The sequence below is a fragment of the Pongo abelii genome, chromosome 4, assembly GCF_028885655.2.
Source record: "Pongo abelii isolate AG06213 chromosome 4, NHGRI_mPonAbe1-v2.0_pri, whole genome shotgun sequence".
NCBI classification, from domain to species: Eukaryota; Metazoa; Chordata; class Mammalia; order Primates; family Hominidae; genus Pongo; species Pongo abelii.
In genome coordinates this window covers 188647675-188670743 of record NC_071989.2, presented here as the reverse complement: position 1 = coordinate 188670743, position 23069 = coordinate 188647675, and the positions used below count along the sequence as shown (strand labels likewise).

The 23069-nt window shown below is 53.2% G+C and overlaps 1 protein-coding gene across 5 annotated transcripts in view; it reads left to right on the top strand.

Annotated features, from left to right (window-relative positions):
• Window positions 1-3693: 3693 nt before the first annotated feature.
• TBC1D9B (TBC1 domain family member 9B) overlaps window positions 3694-23069 on the top strand; it is a 43700-nt gene continuing 24324 nt past the window's right edge. The window contains exons 1-6 of one of the 5 annotated variants that reach the window (XM_002816316.5): window positions 3694-3921; window positions 6857-6967; window positions 12270-12388; window positions 17047-17275; window positions 18195-18453; window positions 20067-20274. In XM_002816316.5, the coding sequence (XP_002816362.1) occupies window positions 3804-3921; window positions 6857-6967; window positions 12270-12388; window positions 17047-17275; window positions 18195-18453; window positions 20067-20274 (1044 nt within the window). In that variant the 5' untranslated portion in view covers window positions 3694-3803. Of the gene's footprint in view, window positions 3922-6856; window positions 6968-12269; window positions 12389-17046; window positions 17276-18194; window positions 18454-20066; window positions 20275-23069 lie in introns of those variants that run through there. The other 4 variants (XM_003776729.5, XM_063724559.1, XM_054556651.2 and 1 more) reach the window with 4 other exon arrangements.

Below are 23069 nucleotides of genomic sequence, written 5' to 3'. Positions count from 1 at the left end.
AATAAAAACCTATTGAAAAAGCTGATTTGACCACATGGAGTATTGGTGGTGGTAATGTGTATCGCTGAGGACTGTCTTGGTTACAAATGACAGAAAACCCAACCAAAACTGGCTAACACAAAAGGGGAATGTCATAGCTCCCCAAAGCCAAAATGCCCAGGGGTGCCTATGTCAGGCTTGGTGTGATTTGACCCTCAAATGCTGACACCAAGACACATGCCAACTTTGCTTCCTCCTTGGGAACCCCATCCCCAGGCTCAGGGTGGCAGTAGCCCCATCAACACAAGAGCCAGTCCCCAGGAGGTGGCCCAGGTCAGGACGGTATTTCCCTGGCCCAGCTGGCTTGGTTGGAGGCACGTGGCCATCACTAGCCAGCCCCTGTGATCACAGATAGAATGCACCGATGGCCTCAGCTGGCACGGGCTCCACCTCCACAGCCCAGGAGTCCACGCATCTTCACCTGACAGACAGGAGCTGAGTGTTCTAAGGCACGGTTCCCACTGCAGAAAAATGAACGACACTGCACAGACGGGAGAAGTGAATGCTGGGGGCAAAGGCAGCACATGTCTGACACGTGTGGAAAAGAGCTGGAGCCAGAGGCCGGGCGCAGTGGCTCACGCCTATAATCCCAGCACTTTGGGAGGCCGAGGCGGGCAGATCACTTGAGGTCAGGAGTTCCAGACCATCCTGGCCAACATGGTGAAACCTCCTCTCTACTAAAAATACTAAAATTAGCCAGATATGGTGGCACGCACCTGTAATCCCAGCTACTTGGGAGGCTGAGGCAGGAGAATCGCTTGAACTTGGGAGGCGGAGGCTGCAGTGAGCCAGGATCGTGCCACTGCACTCCAGCCTGGGCGACAGAGTGAGACTCTGTCTCAAAAATAAATAATAAATTTTTTTTAAATGGGCAAAGGCTATAAATAGACATTTCTCCAAATAAAATATACAAATAACCCAAAAGCACATGAAAAGATGCTCAACATCATTAGTCATCAGGGAAATGGAAATCCAAACCACAGTGAGATACCATTTCCCACCCTCTAGAAATGAGCATCAAAAAAAAGAAAGACAATAACAAGTGTTGACAAGATATGGAAAAACTAGAACTCTTTTTTTTGTTTTGAGACGGAGTCTCACTCTGCTGCCCAGGCTGGAGTTGCAGTGGCGCGATCTCAGCTCACTGCAACCTCCACCTTCCAGGTTCAAGCAATTCTCCTGCATCAGCCTCCCGAGTAGCTGGGACAAGCACAGGCCACCACGCCCGGCTAATTTTTGTATTTGTAGTAGAGACGGGGTTTCACCTTGTTAGCCAGGATGGTCTTGATCTCCTAACCTTGTGATCTGCCCACCTCGGCCTCCCAAAGTGCTGGACAGGCATGAGCCGCCGCGCCCGGCCTAGAACTCTTATATGCTGCTGGTGGGCACGTGGAGTGCTACAGCTGCTTTGGAGAGCAGTGTGGTCACTGCTTAAAAAGTTAAACATAGCTGTACCACATGACCCAACCATACCACTCCTCAATATATGCCCAAGAGAATTAAAAACACATATTCATACAAGTACACATGTTCATGGCAGCATTATTTATAATAGACAAGAGGGGTAACAATCCAAATGTCCATCCAAATGAATAAACAAAATGTGGTGCATCCATACCATGGGGTACTATTCAGCCATAAGAAGGAATGAAATATCAATACATGCTACAACATGGGTGAACCTCGAACACATTATGGGAAGTGGAAGAAACCAGACACAAAAGACCACATATTGTAAGGTTCCATTTATATGAAGAAATGGCTAGAATGGTAAAAATGTACAGAGACAAAATAGATTGATGGTTGCCAGGGCAAAGCCGGGGGGAAGTGGGAAATGGCAGCTAATGGGTAAGGGGTTTCTTTTGACTTGATAAAAATGTTCTGGAATTAGTGATGATGGATGCCTAGCCTAGTGAATATACTAAAAACCACTATGTTTTGCACTTTAAAAGGGTGAACGTTATGGAATGTGAATTATATCTCAGAAAATCAAAAAGAAGTAAGCTTAGCACGCACATACTAAGTGCTCAATAAATGTTTGTTCTTTTTCTTCTTATAAAAAATCATTCTCGAGGAGTGGTCTCCAGGTCAGCAGCATCAGTATCACCTAGGAACGCGTTAGCAATGCAAACACCCAGGGAGGGAGGGGGCAGCAACCCGTGTGGTTGTTTTTTGTTTTGTTTTCAGATGGAGTCTTGCTATATTGCCCTGGCTGATTTTGAACGCATGGCCTCAAGTGATCCTACCACCTCAGCCTCCCAAGTGGCTGGGACTACAGCAGCCTGTTTGAACTGGCCTTCCAGGTGACCCTAATGTATGCCCAATTTGAGAACCACTGGAATTAAGGAACAAGACGACTCTTTACCTCCTCTCAGGGTGTTAAAAAGTGCAGTTCTTCCAAATTCTTTCCCTCTAGAGAGCACAATGACAATATTAGTTCAAACTTCCAAGGTGTTGAAGAAAGCCCGCCTCTGCATCTTGAAAGCTGATTCCTATATCCAGCAACATTGCAGAAGACTGCAGATCACTCTGGGTGTCAACTGCGTGTACCTACATCCATCGTACCAAGATTCTTGAGTGCCAGTCACAGAAACCCACCTGGAAGCCAGGTCCAGCTCCAAGGATGGTTTAACTGCCCCCTTCCCTTTGCCCTCTAGCCAGATCCTGGTGAGGGCTGCAGCCAGCAGGGTGACCCCACATCCCAGTCAACCCCGGATAGGCCCCAAGCCCGTTGTCCCAGGTGGAGTTGACAGCCCCTTCATGCAGGAGGCCGTGTGTCGACTGGTGCTGCCCCTGCAGGCCAACACTGGGAGATCAGGGACCCGCATTCGCGTGCAGCCAGCCTCAGGCCACTGGGTCCAGGGCCAGTCCAGACCCCATCCCCAGGGCCGGCCAGCCTCTGTGACCTCTGTCAGGGGAGGGGCTGCACTGATTTCCAAAGATGCAGCCCGTTTTATCAGGGCCTCCTGGCACCTGCTCTGCGCTGGAAGATTCTTCTAGTCTCCGGCCCCAGTGTCAGAATTCTGAGAATTGGCCGGGCGCGATGGTTCATGCCTGTAATCCCAGGACTTGGGAGGCCAATGTGGGCGGATCACACGAGGTCAGGAGTTCGAGACCAGCCTGGCCAACATGGTGAAACCCCGTCTCTACTAAAGATACAACAAATTAGCCGGGCGTGTTGGAGGGCGCCTGTAACCCCAGCTAAAGAGGCTGAGGCAGGAGAATCACTTGAACCCGGGAGGCAGAGGTTGCAATGAGCTGAGATTGCGCCACTGCACTCCAGCCTGGGCGACACAGCAAGACTCTGTCAAAAAAAAAAAGAAAGCTGAGAATTAGGAGGAACTGCAAACCCTTTCCAGGCGCCCTTTGCAGTGCTAACACGCCCCGGGTTGCACGCACAACCAGCCAAAAGCAGCCAAACTCTGCTTCTTTACATCTTTCTCTCACACTGCACAGCTTTCAAAACGCCAGAAGCCCGGCTCTGCATAGCGGCTCCCCTGTCTGCGGACTGGGCCGTTCCGTTCTGGGCCCAGGTCGGAGGCCGCGGGCTGGACCGCTCCAGGAGGCCAGGCTGGCGCGCGCCCGAGGCCGGGGCTGAGGGGGCGGCGCGGGCCTCGGGCCGCGTGCGTGAGCGCCACACGCCCGCCAGGGGGCGCCGCCCGCCCGGCCCCGCCCCGGCCCGCTCCGCACGCTCCGCTCTGGGACGCCGACGGCGGCGGGCGCTTCCGCCTCGCGGGCCTCGGCCCGGTGCGAGCGGCTCCGCGATGTGGCTGAGCCCGGAGGAGGTGCTGGTGGCCAATGCGCTGTGGGTGACGGAGCGGGCCAACCCCTTCTTCGTGCTGCAGCGACGCCGGGGCCACGGCAAGGGCGGCGGCCTTACGGGTGAGAGGCGCGCGTGCGGCCGGGCCTGTGGCTGGGCTGGCGGCGGGGCTGGCGGCGGGCGGGTCCGGTTCAGGCCCGGCCTCGGCGCGTCGCAGCGGACACGCAAGCCAGCGCGCGGCGGGGCGGGGGCGGGGGCGGGGGCGCGAGGCCAGGACCCGGGAGCCGGGCGCGGAGGGGCCGGGGCGGGGAGGCGAGGGGCTGGCGGGAGGCGAATGCGCCCTCGGCGGGCTCTCCTCAGGTCGGCGTGGGGCAGCCAAGTGGAGACCGGCGGCGGCTTCTGCCCGGATTCGGCGCCCGCGAGCCCCGGGGGCCGTGCAGCTTCCCGGGATTTCACCGCCGAAAGTTAGCGAGACCGCCCTGTCCTCATCCTCCACCTCAGTTTCCCCAGGTGCCTCTAAGGGGCCAAGTGACGCCAGCGCACGTTTTCTTTTGTCCTCTTCTTCGTGCCCGTCTCACCAAAGTGTCGCCCTTTTAGCAAGATCAGAGGTCTCTGGAGCTGGCCGCACCCCCATTCCCCCAGCTTCTCCCCCACCTTTCCTGCTCCTGGCTGCTCTCAGAGCTGCCCACCCAAGGCTGTGGGTAGCAGCACAGGGTGTTGCTGCAAGCTCGCCAAGGCGGCCCTTTGTGGGCCCGGGTGCCACCATCACACGGGATGAGGCTGGACAGGCACCCTTGGAGTGTGCGGCCTGTGGGATCCAGGGGAGGCCCACAGTCCACTCCCTCCACAGGTAGTGTCCAGGGCCCCTCATGCTCAAGGGCCTGCGCCCAGCACTGCAGGAGCCCGGCTGGCTCAGGCTCGGTGCCTATGCTCTACGGCGCACCGATTGTTGCCCTACAGGAATGCGGTCCCATTGTTGCCAGGTTGTCCAGGTTATCAAGCGCATTTTCTGTGAATCATCCTGATTTTCAGTGTTAGCAGCTAATAGCCAGATGCAGACGGAGGCTTCTCCTGGGCCACGTTTCTTCATGTGGAAAAGACTGTTCTGTTCCCAGGAACACTCAGTGTTCCCTTCAGCTTCGGGTTCCCTCCCAGTGGGCTGCAAGGATCTCGGGCTCCTGTGCTGGACCCGCCTCCCTAGATCCAGCTGTTCAGTGGGAGTTAGTCGGCAGCCCCTGTGGCCAACCTCGAAGCTACTGCAAGCCCGATGAAGAAAGCGAGGGACCGGCACCTTTTCTTCCGCCAGCGCGCCAGGGTGTCATCAGCGCGCCAGGGTGTCATCAGCGCGCCAGGGTGTCATCAGCGCGCCAGGGTGTCATCAGTGCGCCAGGGTGTCATCAGCGCGCTAGTGTGTCATATTCGCCGGTGTACTTGAAACACTTGTGCTGTGCTTGGCAGGCTTATGTGGGTCATCTCATTGAACGGGCGGGTGCGGGTGCAGCCCGGCCTCTGTACACCTCCTTCCTGCGGGCTCTTCTCCTTTCCACCTCACTCTTCGTGTCCCCTGGGACCGAGCTCCCAGGGTCCCCCCAAGGGAACCCTTCTTTGAACCCTCTCCCTACTGCTAGGTTTGGTGTGTCCTGCTGTGCCCTCTGACAGGGCCTTCCTTGTGCCATCATGGGCCTCGTGGCCTCCTGAGTACTGTCCTCCCTGAGGAGGAGCAGACAGGGATGTGGTTTTATTCAAGCCATCTATTAAAAACATGCCAACCTAGACTTTTCATTAAAGAATCTGAATAGCTAGCTTGGCCAACATGGCAAAACCCCGTCTCTACTAAAAATACAAAATTTAGCCGGGCATGGTGGCACACGCCTGTAATCCCAGCTACTCGGGAGGCTGAGACACAAGAATCGCTTGAACCCAGGAGGTGGAGGTTGCAGTGAGCCGAGATGGCGCCATTGCACTCCAGCTTGGGTGACAGAGCGAGACTATCTCAAAAAATTAATGGACTATGAAACAAAAGTGTTAAAGTTGAATAATAGCAATAAAAATTGTTCTGACATCAACAGGAAAAATGGTAACAAAATATTTTCAGATCATGTCAAAAGCAGCACTTCATTAAAAGGAAGAAAAAATTTCAAGTAAAAACAATAAACAGGTTTTTAGATTGCTTGATAATTCAAAAAAAGCTATATATTTCCTGCTGATTTGTCAGAAAATAGTGACACTGACGAAGATAGCATTACCTAAAATATAAAAACAAAGATAGCATTGCCACAAACTGGTTAATGTGTGTCATCTATCAAATGGGTATATGTGATGAGAAGAATAACTTGAAATGCCCTAAAATGTTTCAGTTCAGAAATGAAAAAACTTTATATTTTCCCAAATTCGACAGTTCTAAAAATCAGCATGTTCAGTTATGATTTTTGAGGCTAAAAGAAACTTCCTTAAACTGTCGGTGATAAAAATCAGCGAGTCATGGCAAAGGGGAAACATTATCTTTCTGTTCTTGATATGGAAAATAATGTTGCAGAATCACTGTGCTGTGTGTGAAGAAGCGATGAGTACGTGACCAAAACCGTCCGGAAGATGCATTTCAGGAGATGCATCTGGCAGTTGAGAAAACATTGTGTTGGTTTTCTGGATTTTGTGATATTTGTGATATTGTTCTTTTTTAGTTTTAATGTGTAGCTCTGTACTTTCTCAGTCTAAAGCAGTACTTGTTTTGTAGTCTAGTTTTGTATACGTAAAGAGGGCTTCCCAGAATTGTGTAAGCTCTGGCCCCGTGAAACTTGCGTCTGCCTCTGCCTGCAAGTGTTTCTGAGCCAGGAGAAGAAGCAGATGCTTCCAGGAAGAAGTAGAAGGGGATGTTTTTGATCGGGATCAGACACTGGCTGAAGGCCTTTGACCTCAGGGGTCATTCCGGACGTTTCCCTCATTGGGCTGGATCCTTTGGGTAGCGTCACCATCCCGCTGCCTCCGGCCAGACTCAGCCTTCAGGGGCCTCAGTCCGGCCCTCCCCTCACCCTCCGTGTCTCTCTGCCCTGTTCCCAGGTCTTCTCGTGGGCACCCTGGACGTGGTGCTGGACTCCAGTGCCCGCGTGGCCCCTTACCGCATCCTGCACCAGACCCAGGACTCCCAGGTCTACTGGACAGTGGCGTGTGGTAGGTGCCCTGAGTGGTGAGGGGTGCTGGGCAGGGCCTGTCCTGGAAGGGCAATTGCTGAGAGGAAGGGGTGTGTAGCCCACATACCTGGGTGGTGTTCCCTGCTAACAGCACAGCCCAAGGCTGCAAGAGGGAAGTGGAGGAGCCTTCGCTTCCATCTTAGAAAGGCAGCTCCATGGCCGGGCGCAGTGGCTCAACGCCTGTAATCCCAGCACTTTGGGAGGCCAAGGCGGGCGGATCACGAGGTCAGGAGATTGAGACCATCCTGGCTAACACGGTGAAACCACGTCTCTACTAAAAAATACAAAAAATTAGCTGGGCGTGGTGGCAGAGGCCTGTAGTCCCAGCTACTCGGGAGGCTGAGGCAGGAGAATGGCGTGAACCTGGGAGGTGGAGGTTGCAGTGAGCCGAGATTGTGCCACTGCACTCCAGCCTGGGCAACAGAGCGAGATTCCATCTCAAAAAAAGAAAGAAAGGCAGCTCCACTGGTCATGGGGACAGGGCAGGAGAGGACAGCCCTGTGGAGCCCCATGTACCTCTAGGGACGCAGGCGTGGGGCTAGCCAATGTCCACATTCTCATGCCACCTTTTCTCAAAGTAGACATAGTCGGCCTCATTCAAAGATTCCATATTTGCAAATTGGCCTACTCAATAAAATGTATTTACAATCCCCAAATCAATACTTCCAGCGATTTTGTGGTCATTTGGAGACACTCATGGACACATGCACGTTCGAAGCAGTGAAAAATTTGAGTCGCCTGATGCCTGTGTCCCCAGCTGAGGCAGAACAGGACGACGCTCTGCCTTTTTGATTCAGCTCTCATACTGCACTTGCGTGTCCTGTTCGCAGTCTCTGCAGTGCCATGTTTTTCCCATGTTTGTGCTCGTTGCTGATGACTTGGCTGTTTAAAATGGCTCCCAAGCATAGCACCGAAGCGCTTTTGTTCCTAAGAGCAAGAAAGCTGAGTTGTGCCTTGTGAAGGAAATCCGTGCATTAGAGCAGCTTCGTTCAGGCGTGAGTGATAGTGCTGCTGGCCATGAACTCAGTGCCAATCGATATGTATTAAATAAGGCATCTTTAAACAGAAACACATGTGAAACAGTTATGTATCGGTCAGTCGACAAAAGTGTGACTAGAGGCTCCAGGAACCTAACCCTGTGTTCCCCCGGAGTACTGGTTCAGGATTCGCTAACAGTGTTCGCGGCCACCTTACAGAATCTGACCACCTGAATAACGAGGATCCGCTGTAGTTGTCCTCCTAGTTGGAAGCGCACTCACCCTTCCAAGAGTGCGGAGGGAAGTCCCCTTTCAGCGGGCACCTGCTGGGTTGAGTTTGCTCTGAGAAAATGACAGTCCTAGCTGACGCTCAGACAGCGCTTCCTGTGTGCCAGGCACTTACCTGAACCACCCGGTACCTCCAGAAGGCCTAAGTACTTCGGTCTTCTCTATGTTGAAGGTGAAGAAACTCTGGCCCGGAGGGGTTGAGTAACCTGCTCAGAGTCACACAGCTGCAGCTCGGACCCTCTCAGTACCTCTCTGAAGAAGAAGCCACAGTGCCCTTGTTCTCCAGGGTAGTGCTTTCCCTTGAAGGCCTGGGAGAAGATGATGAGACTCAAAAGTTTGTCACCCTCATGGCTGGACCCCAGCTTCAGGAGGGGAAGGGTCAAGGAAGTAAAAGCACAGGGCAGGCAGCACCCCGGGAACAGCCCCACTCCCAGGTGGGCGCTCTGCATGGGCATCCTGACCAGCAGTGCCCTTCTCCCTTGCAGGATTCAATAACTCAGTAAGAGTTAGGAAGGGGAGTTTGTCCAAGGCCAAGCAGGGAAGCCCAGTTAGACCCCAGATCTCTGGCTTCAGAGCCTGAGTGGGCCCTGGGGGCAGCAAGAGTTTGCCAGAGGAGGGGCTTCCTGTGGGGAGGGGACCATTTCTGAGTGGGCCAGGAGGTTGGTGTGTGCTGATGAGGAGCTGCTTTAACATGTGCCCTTGAGATTTCCATCTCTGGCAGCAAGAGCTGCCCCTCCCTGGGGAGAGAAAAGTATGAGGGGCAGAGTGGGAGTCCCTTTAGTCACAGCAGCCACGCAGCGGAGCCCGTGTACGTAGCCCCATGCCACACATTTGACCTTTCCTGCCAGCCAGGCTAGGCCCTAGAAGCAGCTCACCAAGACCAGACATGGCCCTGCCAGCACCTGCCTAGTGAGTCCTGACCCTTGAGCCTGGTATTTGAGGACACCTGGGGGTCTGCCTGCCTCCATTTCTGGCCTTCTCTCCCCAGCTCACAGCCCGGCCTTCAGCCAGACCACACAGCTGCAGGGCCTGGAGGAGCCACACCCCTCCTGGCTGCTGTGCCTAGTGTCTGCCATGCCAGCTAACCTTACCTCCCACTCTGCTGAGAGCTGCCCAGACTCCACAGACCCGTCCTTCCTCCTTACTCCTCTGGACATGACGTGTCTGCACAGGCTTTTACGTGGAAGCCCATGAGGCCGGGAGCTCCCAAGGGTGAGGGCAGGCTCTGCAGCCAGGCACCCAGGGTTAGGATTCTGGTTTGATCACTTCCCAGCTTGGGTAACTTATTTCACCTCTCTGTGCCTCAGCTTCATCTGGTAAAATGAAAATAATGGTACCTGTCTCCACTGTGTTCTGAGAATGAAATAAGATAATCCATGGAAAACCCTGAAAACAGAAACAGCATTTAATACTCTAATTAGCTATTATATTATTTTTATTCCCAGCACCTAGCATAGAGATGGAATAGTTTCTTAGTATAAAATGAAGATTGAGTTACTTTTAACTAATATTTTTTACTGCACATATGTAAAAAAAAAAAAATTTTTTTTCGAGGCATTCTCTTTCTGTTGCCCAGGCTGGAGTGCCATGGTGCAATCACAGCTCACTGCAGCTCTCTGGCTAAAGTGATCCTCCCACCTCAGCCTCCTGATTAGCTGGGACTGCAGGCCCACGCAACCATGCCTCATTTTTTTCTGTTTTTTGTAGAGACAGCCATGTTGCCCAGACTGATCTCAAACTCCTGAGCTCAAGTGATCCCCCTGCCTCAGCCTCCCAGAGTGCTGGGATTATAGGACTGAGCCACTGTGCCCGGCCTATAAATATTTTTAATTAAAGTGCTGACACATCCACACAGGCAGCGAGGAGGAGATTTCTTCTGTTTTAGTTTTCTAGGAATGTATGTGTAAAAGAAAATAATACAGTAGAGTTGCACCACATGTAAATTTGACTTCCAGATTCAACTGTGGGTTCCTGGCAAAGAAACCAAAAAAGAAATCTCTGCCGACCAACTAGGCCTTGGCCTCTGTGCATCAGAGAAAGGAGGCTACACCAGAAATGCAAAGAAAAATGAAAAAAAAAAAAGTTTAAAGTAAATTATGGATGACTTAAGGGGCTTCCAGGAGTAATTCTGGGGGCCTTTTGTGACTCACTGCAAGCTATGTGATTCTGGGTGGAATCGTTTTCCCATGGGCATCCTCCCCCAGGCCAATCGGGAGGATCTGTCCTGTGGCCTTGCTTCTTAGGTCAGGGTCTGCTTGAGGAGATTTGACAAAGCAAACAAATCAGTCCCAAGCAGAACAGCCGGGCTGTGACACAGCCATGAGCGGGTGCCACGGGCTGGAGCAGGTGACAGGCCCCGCCTGGCCTGGAGGGAGGGTCAGAGCTGTCTCCAGCTGGCAGAAGAGCCTGGTCAGGGAGGAAAGGAAGGTGGCCGGGGGCAGGCATGCCAGCAGAGACATCTGGTTCACAGTCACACTGGACTCCCGAGCATAGCGCCGAAGTGCTCGTGTTCCTAAGAGCAAGAAGCCTGGGTTTTGCCTTGTGAAGGAGATCCGTGCATGAGAGCAGCTTAGTTCAGGCGTGAGTGATAGTGCTGCTGGCCGTGAGCTCAATGCCAATCAGTCAGGGATACATATTGAATAAGGCATCTTTAAACAGAAACACATGTAAAACAGTTATATATCAGTCAGTTGACAAGAGTGTAATTAGAGGCTCCAGGAAGCTAACCCTGTATTCCCCTGGGGTACTGGTTCAGGATTCACTAACTCAGTGTTCCCGGCCACCTTACAGAATCTGACCACCTGAATAACGAGAATCTGCCGTGTCTTGGCTGAGGCTGTCTTCATGCCTGGTGGGTGGGCCTCCTGTCCCACCCCCGGACAGCTGAGAACGATTCAGGGTGTCATTCACTCCTCATCCTTGTGTTCATTCTGCACAGGCAAAACCCCAGAAACAGGTGCTGGGGGTAGGGGGAGGCAGGCCAGGCAGAGATCTCCCCTCATCCCTTTGCTCTTCCCCCTGGGGCTTCTTCCCCGATTCCTTAATGGGAGCAAACAGTTCTTCCAGCCTTTGAAAGTGGCATCGTGCTGCCTCCTCTACGTTTTTGTTTTGTGTGTTGTTTTGTTTTTTTGAGACAAGGTCTCACTTTGTCACTCAGGCTGCATTGTAGCCTCCGCCTCCCAGGCTCAAGCAATCTTCCCACCTCAGCATCCTGAGTAGCTGGGACCACAGGTGCATGCCACCACGCCCAGCTAATTTTTTGTATTTTTGGTTTCGCCATGCTGCCCGGGCTGATCTCGAACTCCTGGGCTCAAACGACCCTCCTGCCTCGGCCTCCCAAAGTGCTGGGATTGCAGGCATGAGCCACGGCACCCAGATTTTCTCTACATTTTTTTATTTCCGTTGGGCCTATGGAGGACAGGGACCCCCTCCCTCCTAGGTGGGGCAGACACTAGGTAAGAAGGTGGCCAGGAGAAACTGAAGAGAGGGACAGTAGCTACTCACCTGCCCAGCAGGAGCCTCGCTGGCCAGGGGCCTGGAGTCCTGTAGGAAGCTCCGACTGCTTATCTGTGGATACCTAGATTCTCAGGAAAGAACTGGACTCGTTTATACAAAGTATGACTGTGTCTGATTAATCACATACTTAGCAAAAGCCACATTAAGTTCTTTCAACTTGAGGAAAAGTATAAGTTAGCAAGCTTGCAGGCGCACAGACTATTTCTAGGACACATGGGAGATTGAGTGACTCTCCTTGTTGGCTTCAGGGACAGGTGGAAACATTCTCTCCCACACAACTATGATTCAGCCTGGACGTTTAATTTTTTGTTTTTTTATCAGGACCATTTATTACTTTTGTTACGCACATATTCATCAGCTTAAGAGGGAAAAGCAGCTTGAAGATTCTGGTCACTTAGATTTAGCAAATTAGGTCACCCACTTTCATCTTGCTTCTTTGAATGTGCGTTTGAGGCCTGGTGAATTTATGATTTTCCTTTTACTTCACCAAACCTCTTCTAGGTTCTTCCCGCAAAGAGATCACAAAACACTGGGAATGGCTGGAAAATAACTTGCTCCAGACACTGTCCATCTTCGACAGTGAGGAAGATATCACCACCTTCGTCAAGGGCAAGATACACGTAAGGTTTACTCGCCACTCCCTGTTCTCACCCTTCCCTGGCCAGCAGTGTTCTCGTGTATTATCCTATTTCATCTTCACGATGTAGGGTGCATCCCCATTTTACAAAGGTGGAGACTGAAGTGTCAGCGCTCCTTCTCTTGGAGTTGAAAGAGGCAGAGGAACTCGTGACCCAGGAAAACCCCTTCTTAACCCTGGCTGGGCACTGGAGGCTGCTGAAGCCTAGCACGGGGCTTCCATTCCTACCCAAGTGCCTTGGAAGGTGTATGCAGATAGACAGTTCTGTTTGCCAGAAGAGATGCTGGAAACAATTGGATATTTTGAGTTTTTTTTTTATTATAAAACTAATGTTATTTTAAAAGACACGTGCCCTTTACCCAAAAATTCCATTCTTTGGAGTTTACCCTACAGTGTATTCGTATACGCAGAATATACAGTTTAAAGTGCCAGGTGTGGTGGCCCACACCTATAATCCCAGCACTTTGGGAGGCCGAGGTGGGTGGATCACCTGAGGTCAGGAGTTCGAGAGCAGCCTGGCCAACGTGGCAAAACCCCATCTCTACTAAAAATACAAAAATTAGCCAGGCATGGTGGCATGCGCCTGTAATCCCAGCTACTCAAGAGGCTGAGATGGGAGAATTGCTGGAACCCAGGAGGCCGAGGTTGCAGTGAGCTGAGATCGTGCCACTGCACTCCAGCCTGGATGACAGAGTGAGACTCCATCTCAATTAAAAAAAAAAAAGAAGAAGACCGGGTACGGTGGCTCAGGCCTGTAATCCCAGCACTTTGGGAGGCCGAGACAGGCAGATCACGAGGTTAGGAGATCGCGACCATCCTGGCTAACACAGTGAAACCCTGTCTCTACTAAAAATACAAAAAAAAATCAGCCGGGCGTGGTGGTGGGCACCTGTAGTTCCAGCTACTCAGGAGGCTGAGGCAGGAGAATGCCGTGAACCCGGGAGGCAGAGCTTGCAGTGAGCCAAGATCACGCCACTGCACTCCAGCCTGGGTGACAGAATGAGAGACTCCGTCTCAAAAAAAAAAAAAAGTAGAGATGGGGTTTTGCCATGTAGGCTAGGCTAGTCTCAAACTCCTGACCTTAAGTGATCCACCCACCTTGGCCTCCCAAAGTTCTGGGATTACAGGCATCAGCCACCGCACCTGGTCTGAGTGTATATGTCTTTTTCTTTCTGTTAGGTTATTGCCTTAAGTTAGATTCATGGGATGGCTCTTAACAGGTCAAAGTCGTGTGATGCAAAGTTGCTTTGGGCAGGCCCTTGTGAATTCCTGATACCAGAACTTCCTAAGCCTGGACAGACATTACCAAGTTTCTCAGCTCTTCTCGGTGCACTTTGGGGTTCAGGGTGAGACCTGGTTGCCTCTATCTCCAGGAAAACAGGTGGAGAGAGCAGAAGCAAGCCTTTACTCTGGTGAGCAATTGGGTGATGATAATGATAGTTGTGACATTATTCACTGCCTCCTATATGCCAGGCCCAACAAACGCATCAGCAGAATAAACTCTAAATGACTCACAGGCCAAGGAAGAAATGGAAATTAGAAAATATTTAGAATTGAGGCCAGGTGTGGTGGCCCACACCTGTAATCCCAGCACTTTGGTTGGCCAAGACGGGCAGATCACCTGAGGTCAGGAGTTCGAGGCCAGCCATCCTTTGCCAACATGGCGAAACCCCGTCTCTACTAAAAATATTTAAAAAGTAGCTGGGCGTGGTGGCATGCGCCTGTAGTCCCAGCTACTCAGAAGAGTGAGGCAGGAGAATCACTTGGACTTAGGAGGCAGAGGTTGCAGTGAGCTGAGGTCACACCACTGCACTCCAGCCTGGGCAACAGTGAGACTCCATCTCAAAAAAAAAAAAAAGAAAAGAAAATGATTGAAATACTACTGCATATCAGGATGTGTGGGATGCAGTGAGAGCAATACACAGAAGGAAATTTAAAGCCTTCAGTCTTACAAAAGAAGGAAGGATAGGCCAGGCGCAGCGGCTCACGCCTGTAATCTCAGCACTTTTGGAGGCCGAGGTGGGCGGATCACGAGGTCAGGAGATCAAGACTATCCTGGCTAACATGGTGAAACCCCGTCTCTACTAAAAATACAAAAAAATTAGCTGAGTGTGGTGGCGGGGGCCTGTAGTCCCAGCTATTTGGGAGGCTGAGGCAGGAGAATGGTGTGAACCCGGGAGGCGGAGGTTGCAGTGAGCTGAGATCATGACACTGCACTCCAGCCTGGGCAACAGAGTGAGACTCCATCTCAAAATATGCCGTGACGAGCATCTGTAAAAAAGCAAAACTCTAAAGAGAAAGAATGACAAACGGCCTTAAACCAGTACCTTTAAGAATTTAGACAAAATGGGGCTGGGCGTGGTGTCTCACACCTGTAATCCTAGCACTTCAGGAGGCTAAGGCAGGTGGATCACTTGAGGCCAGGAGTTTAAGACCAGCCTGGCCAACATGGCAAAACCTTGTCTCTACTAAAAATACAAAAAATTAGCTGGGCATAGTGTCACGCACCTGTAATCCCACCTATTTGGGAGGCTGAGGCACAAGAATCGCTTGAACCCAGGAGGCAGAGGTTGCAGTGAGCCGAGATTGCACCACTGCACTCCAGCCTGGACAACAGAGTGAGACCCTGTCTCAAAAAAAAAAAAAAAAAGAATTTAGACAAAATGGGCACTTTATTAGAATAATATTTATTAATTTCCAGTTGCTTCTGCAACAAATTACCGTAAACTCAGTGGCTTAAGAGAACACAAATTTGGCTAGCCACGGTGGCTCACACCTGTAATCCCAGCACTTTGGAGAGAGATGTTTAGATCACAGCTGCGGTAGGTAGCACTGGTGGAAGAGGAAAAACCCTTTTCCTTCTCCCAATTTAGGTTCTTGGCTGGGGCTCTGTTACAAAAGGCAGATTAACAAGACAAAAACAGAGGTTTACTAATGTGTATATCTCATATATTCATGGGAGAAACTTGGACAGGTGACTCAAAAGTTTAGTTAGAATTGGGTTTACACAGCCTCTTAACACAGGAACAGTCCACTTAAAGAACAATAACAGGACAGACAAAAACAGCTTAGACTTCCAAAGGCAGGAAACTGTGAGAAGATAAATAAATGGGATGAAACTAATGGAGTAAGGTTTGTTTGCAGATGCGCGCGGTGTCATCTCTGGGCTGACAGGAATCTAGAATTGTCTCCAATAAAGGAGAATGTATATCCAGCTTTTAGGCAGAAAGAGGGAGGGAGGGCAGAAAGAGCTTTTCCTGTGTTTGCTGCTACTTAATTGCCTTCAGCTCAAAATACTTCTTATGTCAAAAAGGCATATTTTGGGATGGCATATTCTAGTTTCCTTCCCTGGCTGCTCTGAGAAATAGAAGAAATCAGAACAGATCCCACCTTTCAGTCCTCACCTAGGCTCGTGGCTGTCCTTGCTGCCCATGGACAGAGGGATAGGAGGTGGCCCAGCCACCAGCACTGACCTTGACTGACTTTAGTTTCTCTTGTAATTGTCTTTCTAGAAAATCAACGTGTACATTTTGAGCTGAGGGCACTGCTGAGGACCCATTTTACCCCAGGAGGCTTGGGGCTGGCTCTGTGGCCCAGGGGGAAGTCTCTGGGCACCCTGCGCCCTGCAACAATGCCAGCAGCATGAGGGACTGTGGAAGGGCCCTGAACCTGTGGGTCCTGCTGCTGGTTTGTGTGCAGGGCCAAGAGGCAGGAGGCTCCTGGCATACGGGGGCCAAGTGCAGAACGTCCTCCAGGATGTGATAAGAGAAGCACTTTACGGAACAGAGCTACAGGGTGATCCCATTTGGGCAAATAAAGGGGGAAAGAGGAAAACATACATTTGCTTATGAATCCATCGGTGTTTGCATGTCTGGAAGGAACCAGGAAAGTCACTACAGAGAGCGAGAAAAGATTCCCTTTTCACTGAATACACATTTCTACTGTGTGCATTTTTTACCATGTTTATGGATAATATGTTTCACCAATTTTACATGAAAATAACTGAAATATTCATTTTAAAAGTGTCAGGCCAGACACAGTGGCTCATGTCTGTAATCCCAGCACTTTGGGAGGCTGAGGCAGGCGGATCACTTGAGCCCAGGAGTTTGAGACCAGCCTGGGCAACATGGCAAAACCCCATTTCTACAAAAAGTACAAAATTAGCCAGGTGTGGTGGAGTGCATCTATAGTCCCAACTACTTGGGAGGCTGAGGCAGGAGGATGGCTTCGGCTGTTCGGTTGAGGCTGCAGTGAGCCATGGTTGAACCACTGCACTGCAGCCTGGGTGACAGAGTGAGACCCTGTCTTAATTTTTTTAAGAAGTCTCTGCTCACAACTGGTGAAGACAGTAGTTCAGGGAGTTGCAGAACTTTGTCCAGAGAGTCTCACAGGCAGCGTCTCTCATTTGTCCAGAGAGTCTCACAGGCAGCGTCTCTCATTTGTCCAGAGAGTCACACAGGCAGCGTCTCTCATCCATGTGCCTTGACTGCCAGCCAGCAAGAGCCACTGACTGTTCCCACCTGTGCCTGTAGCCCTTAGACCAAGGTCCGTGAGTCCTGGGTTCCCTGGGCCTCTCTGCTCCACCCTTTGACCTGTCCAGGACTGTGCAGGACAAGCCCTTGTCCTCTTGCCTTCCTCCAGGGGATCATCGCAGAAGAGAACAAGAACCTGCAGCCCCAGGGAGACGAGGACCCTGGGAAGTTCAAGGAGGCTGAGCTGAAGATGCGGAAGCAGTTTGGGATGCCTGAGGGCGAGAAGCTGGTGAATTACTACTCCTGCAGCTACTGGAAGGGCCGCGTGCCCCGGCAGGGCTGGCTGTACCTGACGGTCAACCACCTGTGCTTCTACTCCTTCCTGCTGGGGAAGGAAGGTGAGCCCGCCCCTCAGTGTGTCCCAGCCCCACACCCTCAGCCCTTTCCTGCCCTGGGCCCCCAGATACTCCATCCCCACATGGCCACCAGAGGGATCTCCCTGAAACCCAAATGCCACCTCGGCAGCCCAGGGTGGGACTGTCCGGCCTTGGCCAGATGTACACTTGCTCCCAGCCGACTTTTGCCGTGCCCCCCACTCACTAGTAGGGTTCTCTACATGGTGACTCCACATGCCTGCCCTGTCCTCTTCTGCCGAACTGGCGTATTCAGGCACACGTCTGCCCTGAATTCCTGGCGATTCCATGTCATGCAATGCCTTGGGTGCGTGCCACAGCCCTCATCTGCTGCAGGTTCCTCCCTACAGACATCCTGGCCACAGGATGCGAGCCTGGTTTCCCAGCAGCTCCACAAAGACCGCCCCAGGGTCTTAGCCATCCCCAAGCCCACCAAGCCCTCCTCCCTCCTCACCTCCCTCAGCCCACAGCCTCCCTGTGCCCCCTCCTGCCCTTGCCGCTTACCTGTCACGACCAGGTGGCCAGTCACCTCCCGTCAGCAGGGGCTGTGTCCTGTTCTGCGTTGGCCGCGCTGTGCTGTGACTGTTCACACCTCCGTGCGCTCCCACCTGGGGGAGCTGCTGGGTGGGTCTCGGTGGTTCACCTCCACACATTCGTTCCTTTCCGCTTCAGCCACTGATGGGGCAGACACTCACCGTGTGTGGTTGGTCTGGAAGGCAGTGGACATCTCAGTGGCCTGGTCCCTCCACATGGAGGGCGTGACGCAGCCCAGCCAGGCCTGGGCATGCAGGAAGTGCTGCCCCCAGAGAGCAGTTCCCTGGGGTGGGTCTGGGGTACAGATGGGCATCAGGAGCCTCACCCTGCCAGCCCCTAACCCACGGTGTGTCTGTCTCTGCGGGCACAGTGAGCCTCGTGGTGCAGTGGGTGGACATAACGCGTCTGGAGAAGAATGCCACCCTGCTCTTCCCTGAGAGCATCCGTGTGGACACCCGCGACCAGGAGCTCTTCTTCTCCATGTTCCTCAACATCGGCGAGACCTTCAAGCTCATGGAGCAGTTGGCCAACCTGGCCATGCGGCAGCTGCTGGACAGCGAGGGCTTCCTGGAGGACAAGGCCCTGCCCAGGCCCATCCGGCCACACAGGAACATCTCAGCCCTGAAGCGGTGCGTTGCCCTCCAGGGCTGGGGTGGGCTCATGTGAGCCAGGTTCGCTGACCTTGGCTGGGACCTGCCTGGTCCAAGTGTGTAGACCTGGAGAAGGTGTCCACATTCACCCCTCGTGGGCTCCCCACTTGGGAAGGAAGCCAGGTAAACAGATCCCGGTGTGGAGAGGCAGCAGGAGATAGCAGTGATGTCCTGAGGATACCACTAATGGGGAGGAAGCTCTTCACACTTTATTCCTCTTAGCCCTATGATGGGAAGGGGCTCTTACCATCCCTAGGTATCAGACAAGGAAACTGAGGCACAGAGAGGTTAAGTAACTTGCCTGAAGTCCCTTGGTTAGTGAGCAGTGGAGCCAGGATGTAGCCATCTCAGCCAGGGTGCTCTGACGCCCCCAGAAAGGCTTTGGTAAATCTGGGCTCAAGTGCACGGCCTCCGTCCCACCGTGATTGACAGCTCTCCTGTACACCCCGAGACTCCTTGGCCAGAGGCCTCTCACAGTCATGGGACCCCCAGGGGTCCTGAGTTTGATGTGGAAGCAGACCTCTGGGTCTGAAGCCAGCCAAGGAGATGGGCCATGTGTGGGTCTGAGTTCCCTGCTGCCCTGTCCAGGGGACTGATAGGCAGGAACACATCATAGCAGCCGGCCCTCCCAGGCTACTTATGTTTGGGTTCCTAGGTTGTAGCTTATGGGAAACTCCAGAGGCTGGCCAAGATCTCTGAGGTTCCCTGGGTCCCACAGCCAGCCTGAGCACAGCCAAATTCACACCCTTGTGTTCGGCGACCTCATTCCAACCAGCCCATTTCCTGCATTGCACCCACAGACTGTGCTCTAGGCCCAAACTCTGGGCTCCACCTCCAGGACCAGAAAACTGTGCAAGCATGTTGTCCTTAGGATGCGAGTGTGACAGGTTGGCTTGTTGGACGTTTTGGAAAGAACACGAGCAGAGATGGAACGTGACTGCTCCTGGCAATGCCGGTGAGAATGCAGTCAGGCCCTGGTCAGGCTACTGCGGCCCAGGGCAGGCAGGAGGCTCCCTTTGGGGCTGGGAGAGTTCATGTGGACAGAGCCACCAAAGGGATGAGGGCCTGAGCCAGGCCACTGTCACAGCCATCAGATACACAGGTGTGCATTTCTGTTAGCAGCCGCATGCTTTAGTTGAAGCTCCACGCCTCCCTGTGGGGAGCTCCTCATCTAGGTTTCAAGGTGAAACCTGGGGTTAGGCCTGCCCAGGGTGGAAGAGCTGCCCAGGGCCCTCCATCTGAGTGGGACCCAGTGCAGGCACTCTGGGCTCTGCTTGCCCATCGGTACCGAGGGATGGGTTGCCCATTGCCCAGGCCAGCATCTAGGTGTCCTTTTCAAAGCAGTCTCAGGACACATTGCTTGCTGGCCACTTCTCCGCTGGTTATGTGACTGTTTCACCTTCTGCCTGGTCACTCAGCATGCATCTTTTGTTGAACTCTGAGGTCCCTGAGCATGACTTGCTCAAGGGACAACCCCAGGGATCCTGAATCTGATGTGGAAACAGGCCTGGGGAGGCCCCAAGGCTTCCTTGAGAGTGTGCTGGTCCTGACCTTGTCCCCTTTCCTCCTGTCCTCCCACCTTGTTTCCCCAGAGACCTGGACGCCCGAGCCAAGAATGAGTGCTACCGAGCCACATTCCGGCTGCCCAGGGATGAGCGGCTAGATGGCCACACAAGCTGCACCCTGTGGACGCCGTTCAACAAGCTGCACATCCCCGGCCAGATGTTCATCTCCAACAACTACATCTGCTTCGCCAGCAAGGAGGAGGACGCTTGCCACCTCATCATACCCCTGAGGGAGGTCAGCATCCCCTAGTTGAGAGGCCAAGGCCTTTCCAGCCCCGAGGTGTCAGTGGGCTCAGGGACCAGCCTGTCCTGCTCTGCCCTGTCTCACTGGGGGGTACCTGGGAGGATGCCCTAGCCCAGGCAGTCACATGTCACTCAGTGATGGGACAGGTGGAGGTTGTAGGATAAGTGAGCCCCTCCACAGGCACCTGCCCTGTGGGGGAGGCAGGTAACATGGTGGGGGCACACTGCTTGCCCTCTCAGGTCACTTGCCTAGTGGAGACAGGGTCTCCCACGCGTGAGTTTCCATCAGGCCTGCCTTCTGGGCCCTTTAGGGCAAAGCGCTGCTCCGTGGCTGCCCTTAGAGGACCGTGTTCCTGCACCGGTCCCACATGTCACTCTCAGAGGCCACCTCACCAGTCCTCTCTGGACACACCACCTTGGCGTGGCTCGGCTCCAGCAGGCCGTCAGAGGTCGGCTCTCCCCTGTGGGGTGGCGTGGGCTCTCACTTGCTCCTTCTTGGGTTTCGTGGACTTCCATAGTGACCCTGGTGGGAACAAGGCCATCTGTCCTGCACTGCACTGAAGGGGTGTGGACAGCAAGGACAAGGGCCCTTGCCCAAATAGAAGGCGTGAGACTGAGTCAGGACAGGTCCCAAGGCCTCCTTTTCCTTGTGGCCAAGCAGGGCTCTGACTGTTTAATTATCAGAAGAATCAAGTGAGATTCTTAACTTAAAGACCTCCCTGCCATTTGCACAAATCCCTCAAATTGCAGATGTAGCTGAGAATAGATGTGGGAGAGTTGCTGCCTCAGTTTCCCCAAGGGAAGTCAGAGGGAAGGAACTCAGAAGAGCCACAGCTCCAAAAGCTCCAGGTTGAGAGGCTCAGGTGTGACCCGGACCCCACATTCTGTTAGCACCAGGGACCTGTGGATCTGTCCAGGGCACTGTACTGACCTGTCCCACAGGCCTAGGGGTCTTCCTGATACCTGAGGCTCCATTTGGATTTCTCCTGCCGGGCCCTTTACATCTCAAATGGTAGAGAGCCCTGGCGGAGCTCGGAGAGCAGGACTAGCCCACACTGGAGGACTGAGTGTGCTCTGTTGATGAACTCTGCAGCTGATCAGGGTGGAGGTGGCCTGCCCAGCCAGTGCCGACCCTTCAACACACCTGCTCCTCCACGTTCCAACCTGCAGGCTCCTGCGCACGCAGCTCACTGTGCTGTGGGTGTAGTGGACTCTTGAATTTCACTCCCAACCACCCCCTTCCATGCTTCCCTTGAGAAGTGACCCCTCTTCCACCCTTTGCCCAGGTAAAAGCCACGTATCAGCCTAGATTCCGACTTCTCCCTCCTCCCTGTATCCTACCTACAGCATGTCTTGCCAGCTCACCCCGCAGAGCTCAGCCCTTCCTCTCCACAGCCACCACCTATGCTTTAGCTACTCCCTAACCACACTTAACCCCCACCCCCGCTTTTTTTTTTTTTTTTTTTTTTTTTTGAGGCAGGGTCTCACTCTTGCCTGGGCAGGAGTGCAGTGGTGTGATCATGGCTCACTGCAGCCTCCATCCCCCGGGCTTAAGTGATTCTCCTACCTCAACCTCCCTAGTAGCTGGGGCAACAGATGCGTGCCACCACACCTAGCTGTTTTTTTTTTTTTATTTTTAACAGAGACAGGGATTCGTCCTGTTGCCCAGGCTGGTCTCAAACTTCTGGATTCAAGTGATCCTCCCTCAGCCTTCCAAAGTGTTGGGATTACAGGCCTGAGCCACCACACCTGGCCTAACACACTTAGCTCCTTTATGACGCATCCTCCCACAGCAACCAGCAAAATTTGAAATGTCAGTGGGAGCATGTTGGCACCCTGCTTAGAGTCCTCTAGAGTCTTCTTCCACCTGCCTCCTGTGACCTGTGAGGCCTTCTGTGCGCCTCTACCCCTCTCAGACCTGCGCCCAGGCACACCCCATGGATATGTTCACACACAGACATAAAAAGTGCACACTCAGGCCAGGCGCGGTGGCTCACGCCTGTAATCTCAGTACTTTGGGAGGCCGAGGCGGGTGGATCACGAGGTCAGGAGATTGAGACCATCCTGGCTAACATGGTGAAACCCCATCTCTACTAAGAGTACAAAAAATTAGCCGGGCCTGGTGGCGGGCGCCTGTAGTCCCAGCTACTCGGGAGGCTGAGGCAGGAGAGTGGCGTGAACTCGGGAGGCGGAGCTTGCAGTGAGCCGAGATCACGCCACTGCACTCCAGCCTGGGTGACAGAGCGAGACTCCGTCTCAAAAAAAAAAAAAAGTGCACACTCACCCCCACCACTGCCCAGCTCACACTGTCCTGGCTTCTCTGGCCTTCTCTTCCTCCCTCAGGCAGTCCTACTCCCCTCTGCAGGGTGACTGCTGTGCCCCCACCCGTCTCTTCCCCAGCACTCACCTGGCTGGACCAGGTCTCAACTCAGTGGCCGCCTCCCCTGGGACCACCCAGCCTTCCCTCTTCCCAGCACTCACCCCTGCTGACTGTGCTCAGCTGGTGCATCCCTCGTCCATCTCCCTGCCAGGCCTTGGGCTCTGCAGAGGTGCCCACTGAAAGCTTGTCCTGCGCCCTCCACAGCTCAGAGGCATTCAGAGCCGAGCTCCAGGACCCCTGCTGTCAAAAAGTGTTCCCTGGGAACAAGTGCAGGGGACAGTTCTGCAAGCAAGGGACTGCTTGCCCTGCTTTAGGACAGCCTTCTGAGAGCCGGTGAAGGCCAGCAGCTGGGCTGAACACTTTACATCATCCTCAGAACCACCCTGCACGGCCAGTGTGCTCCCCTC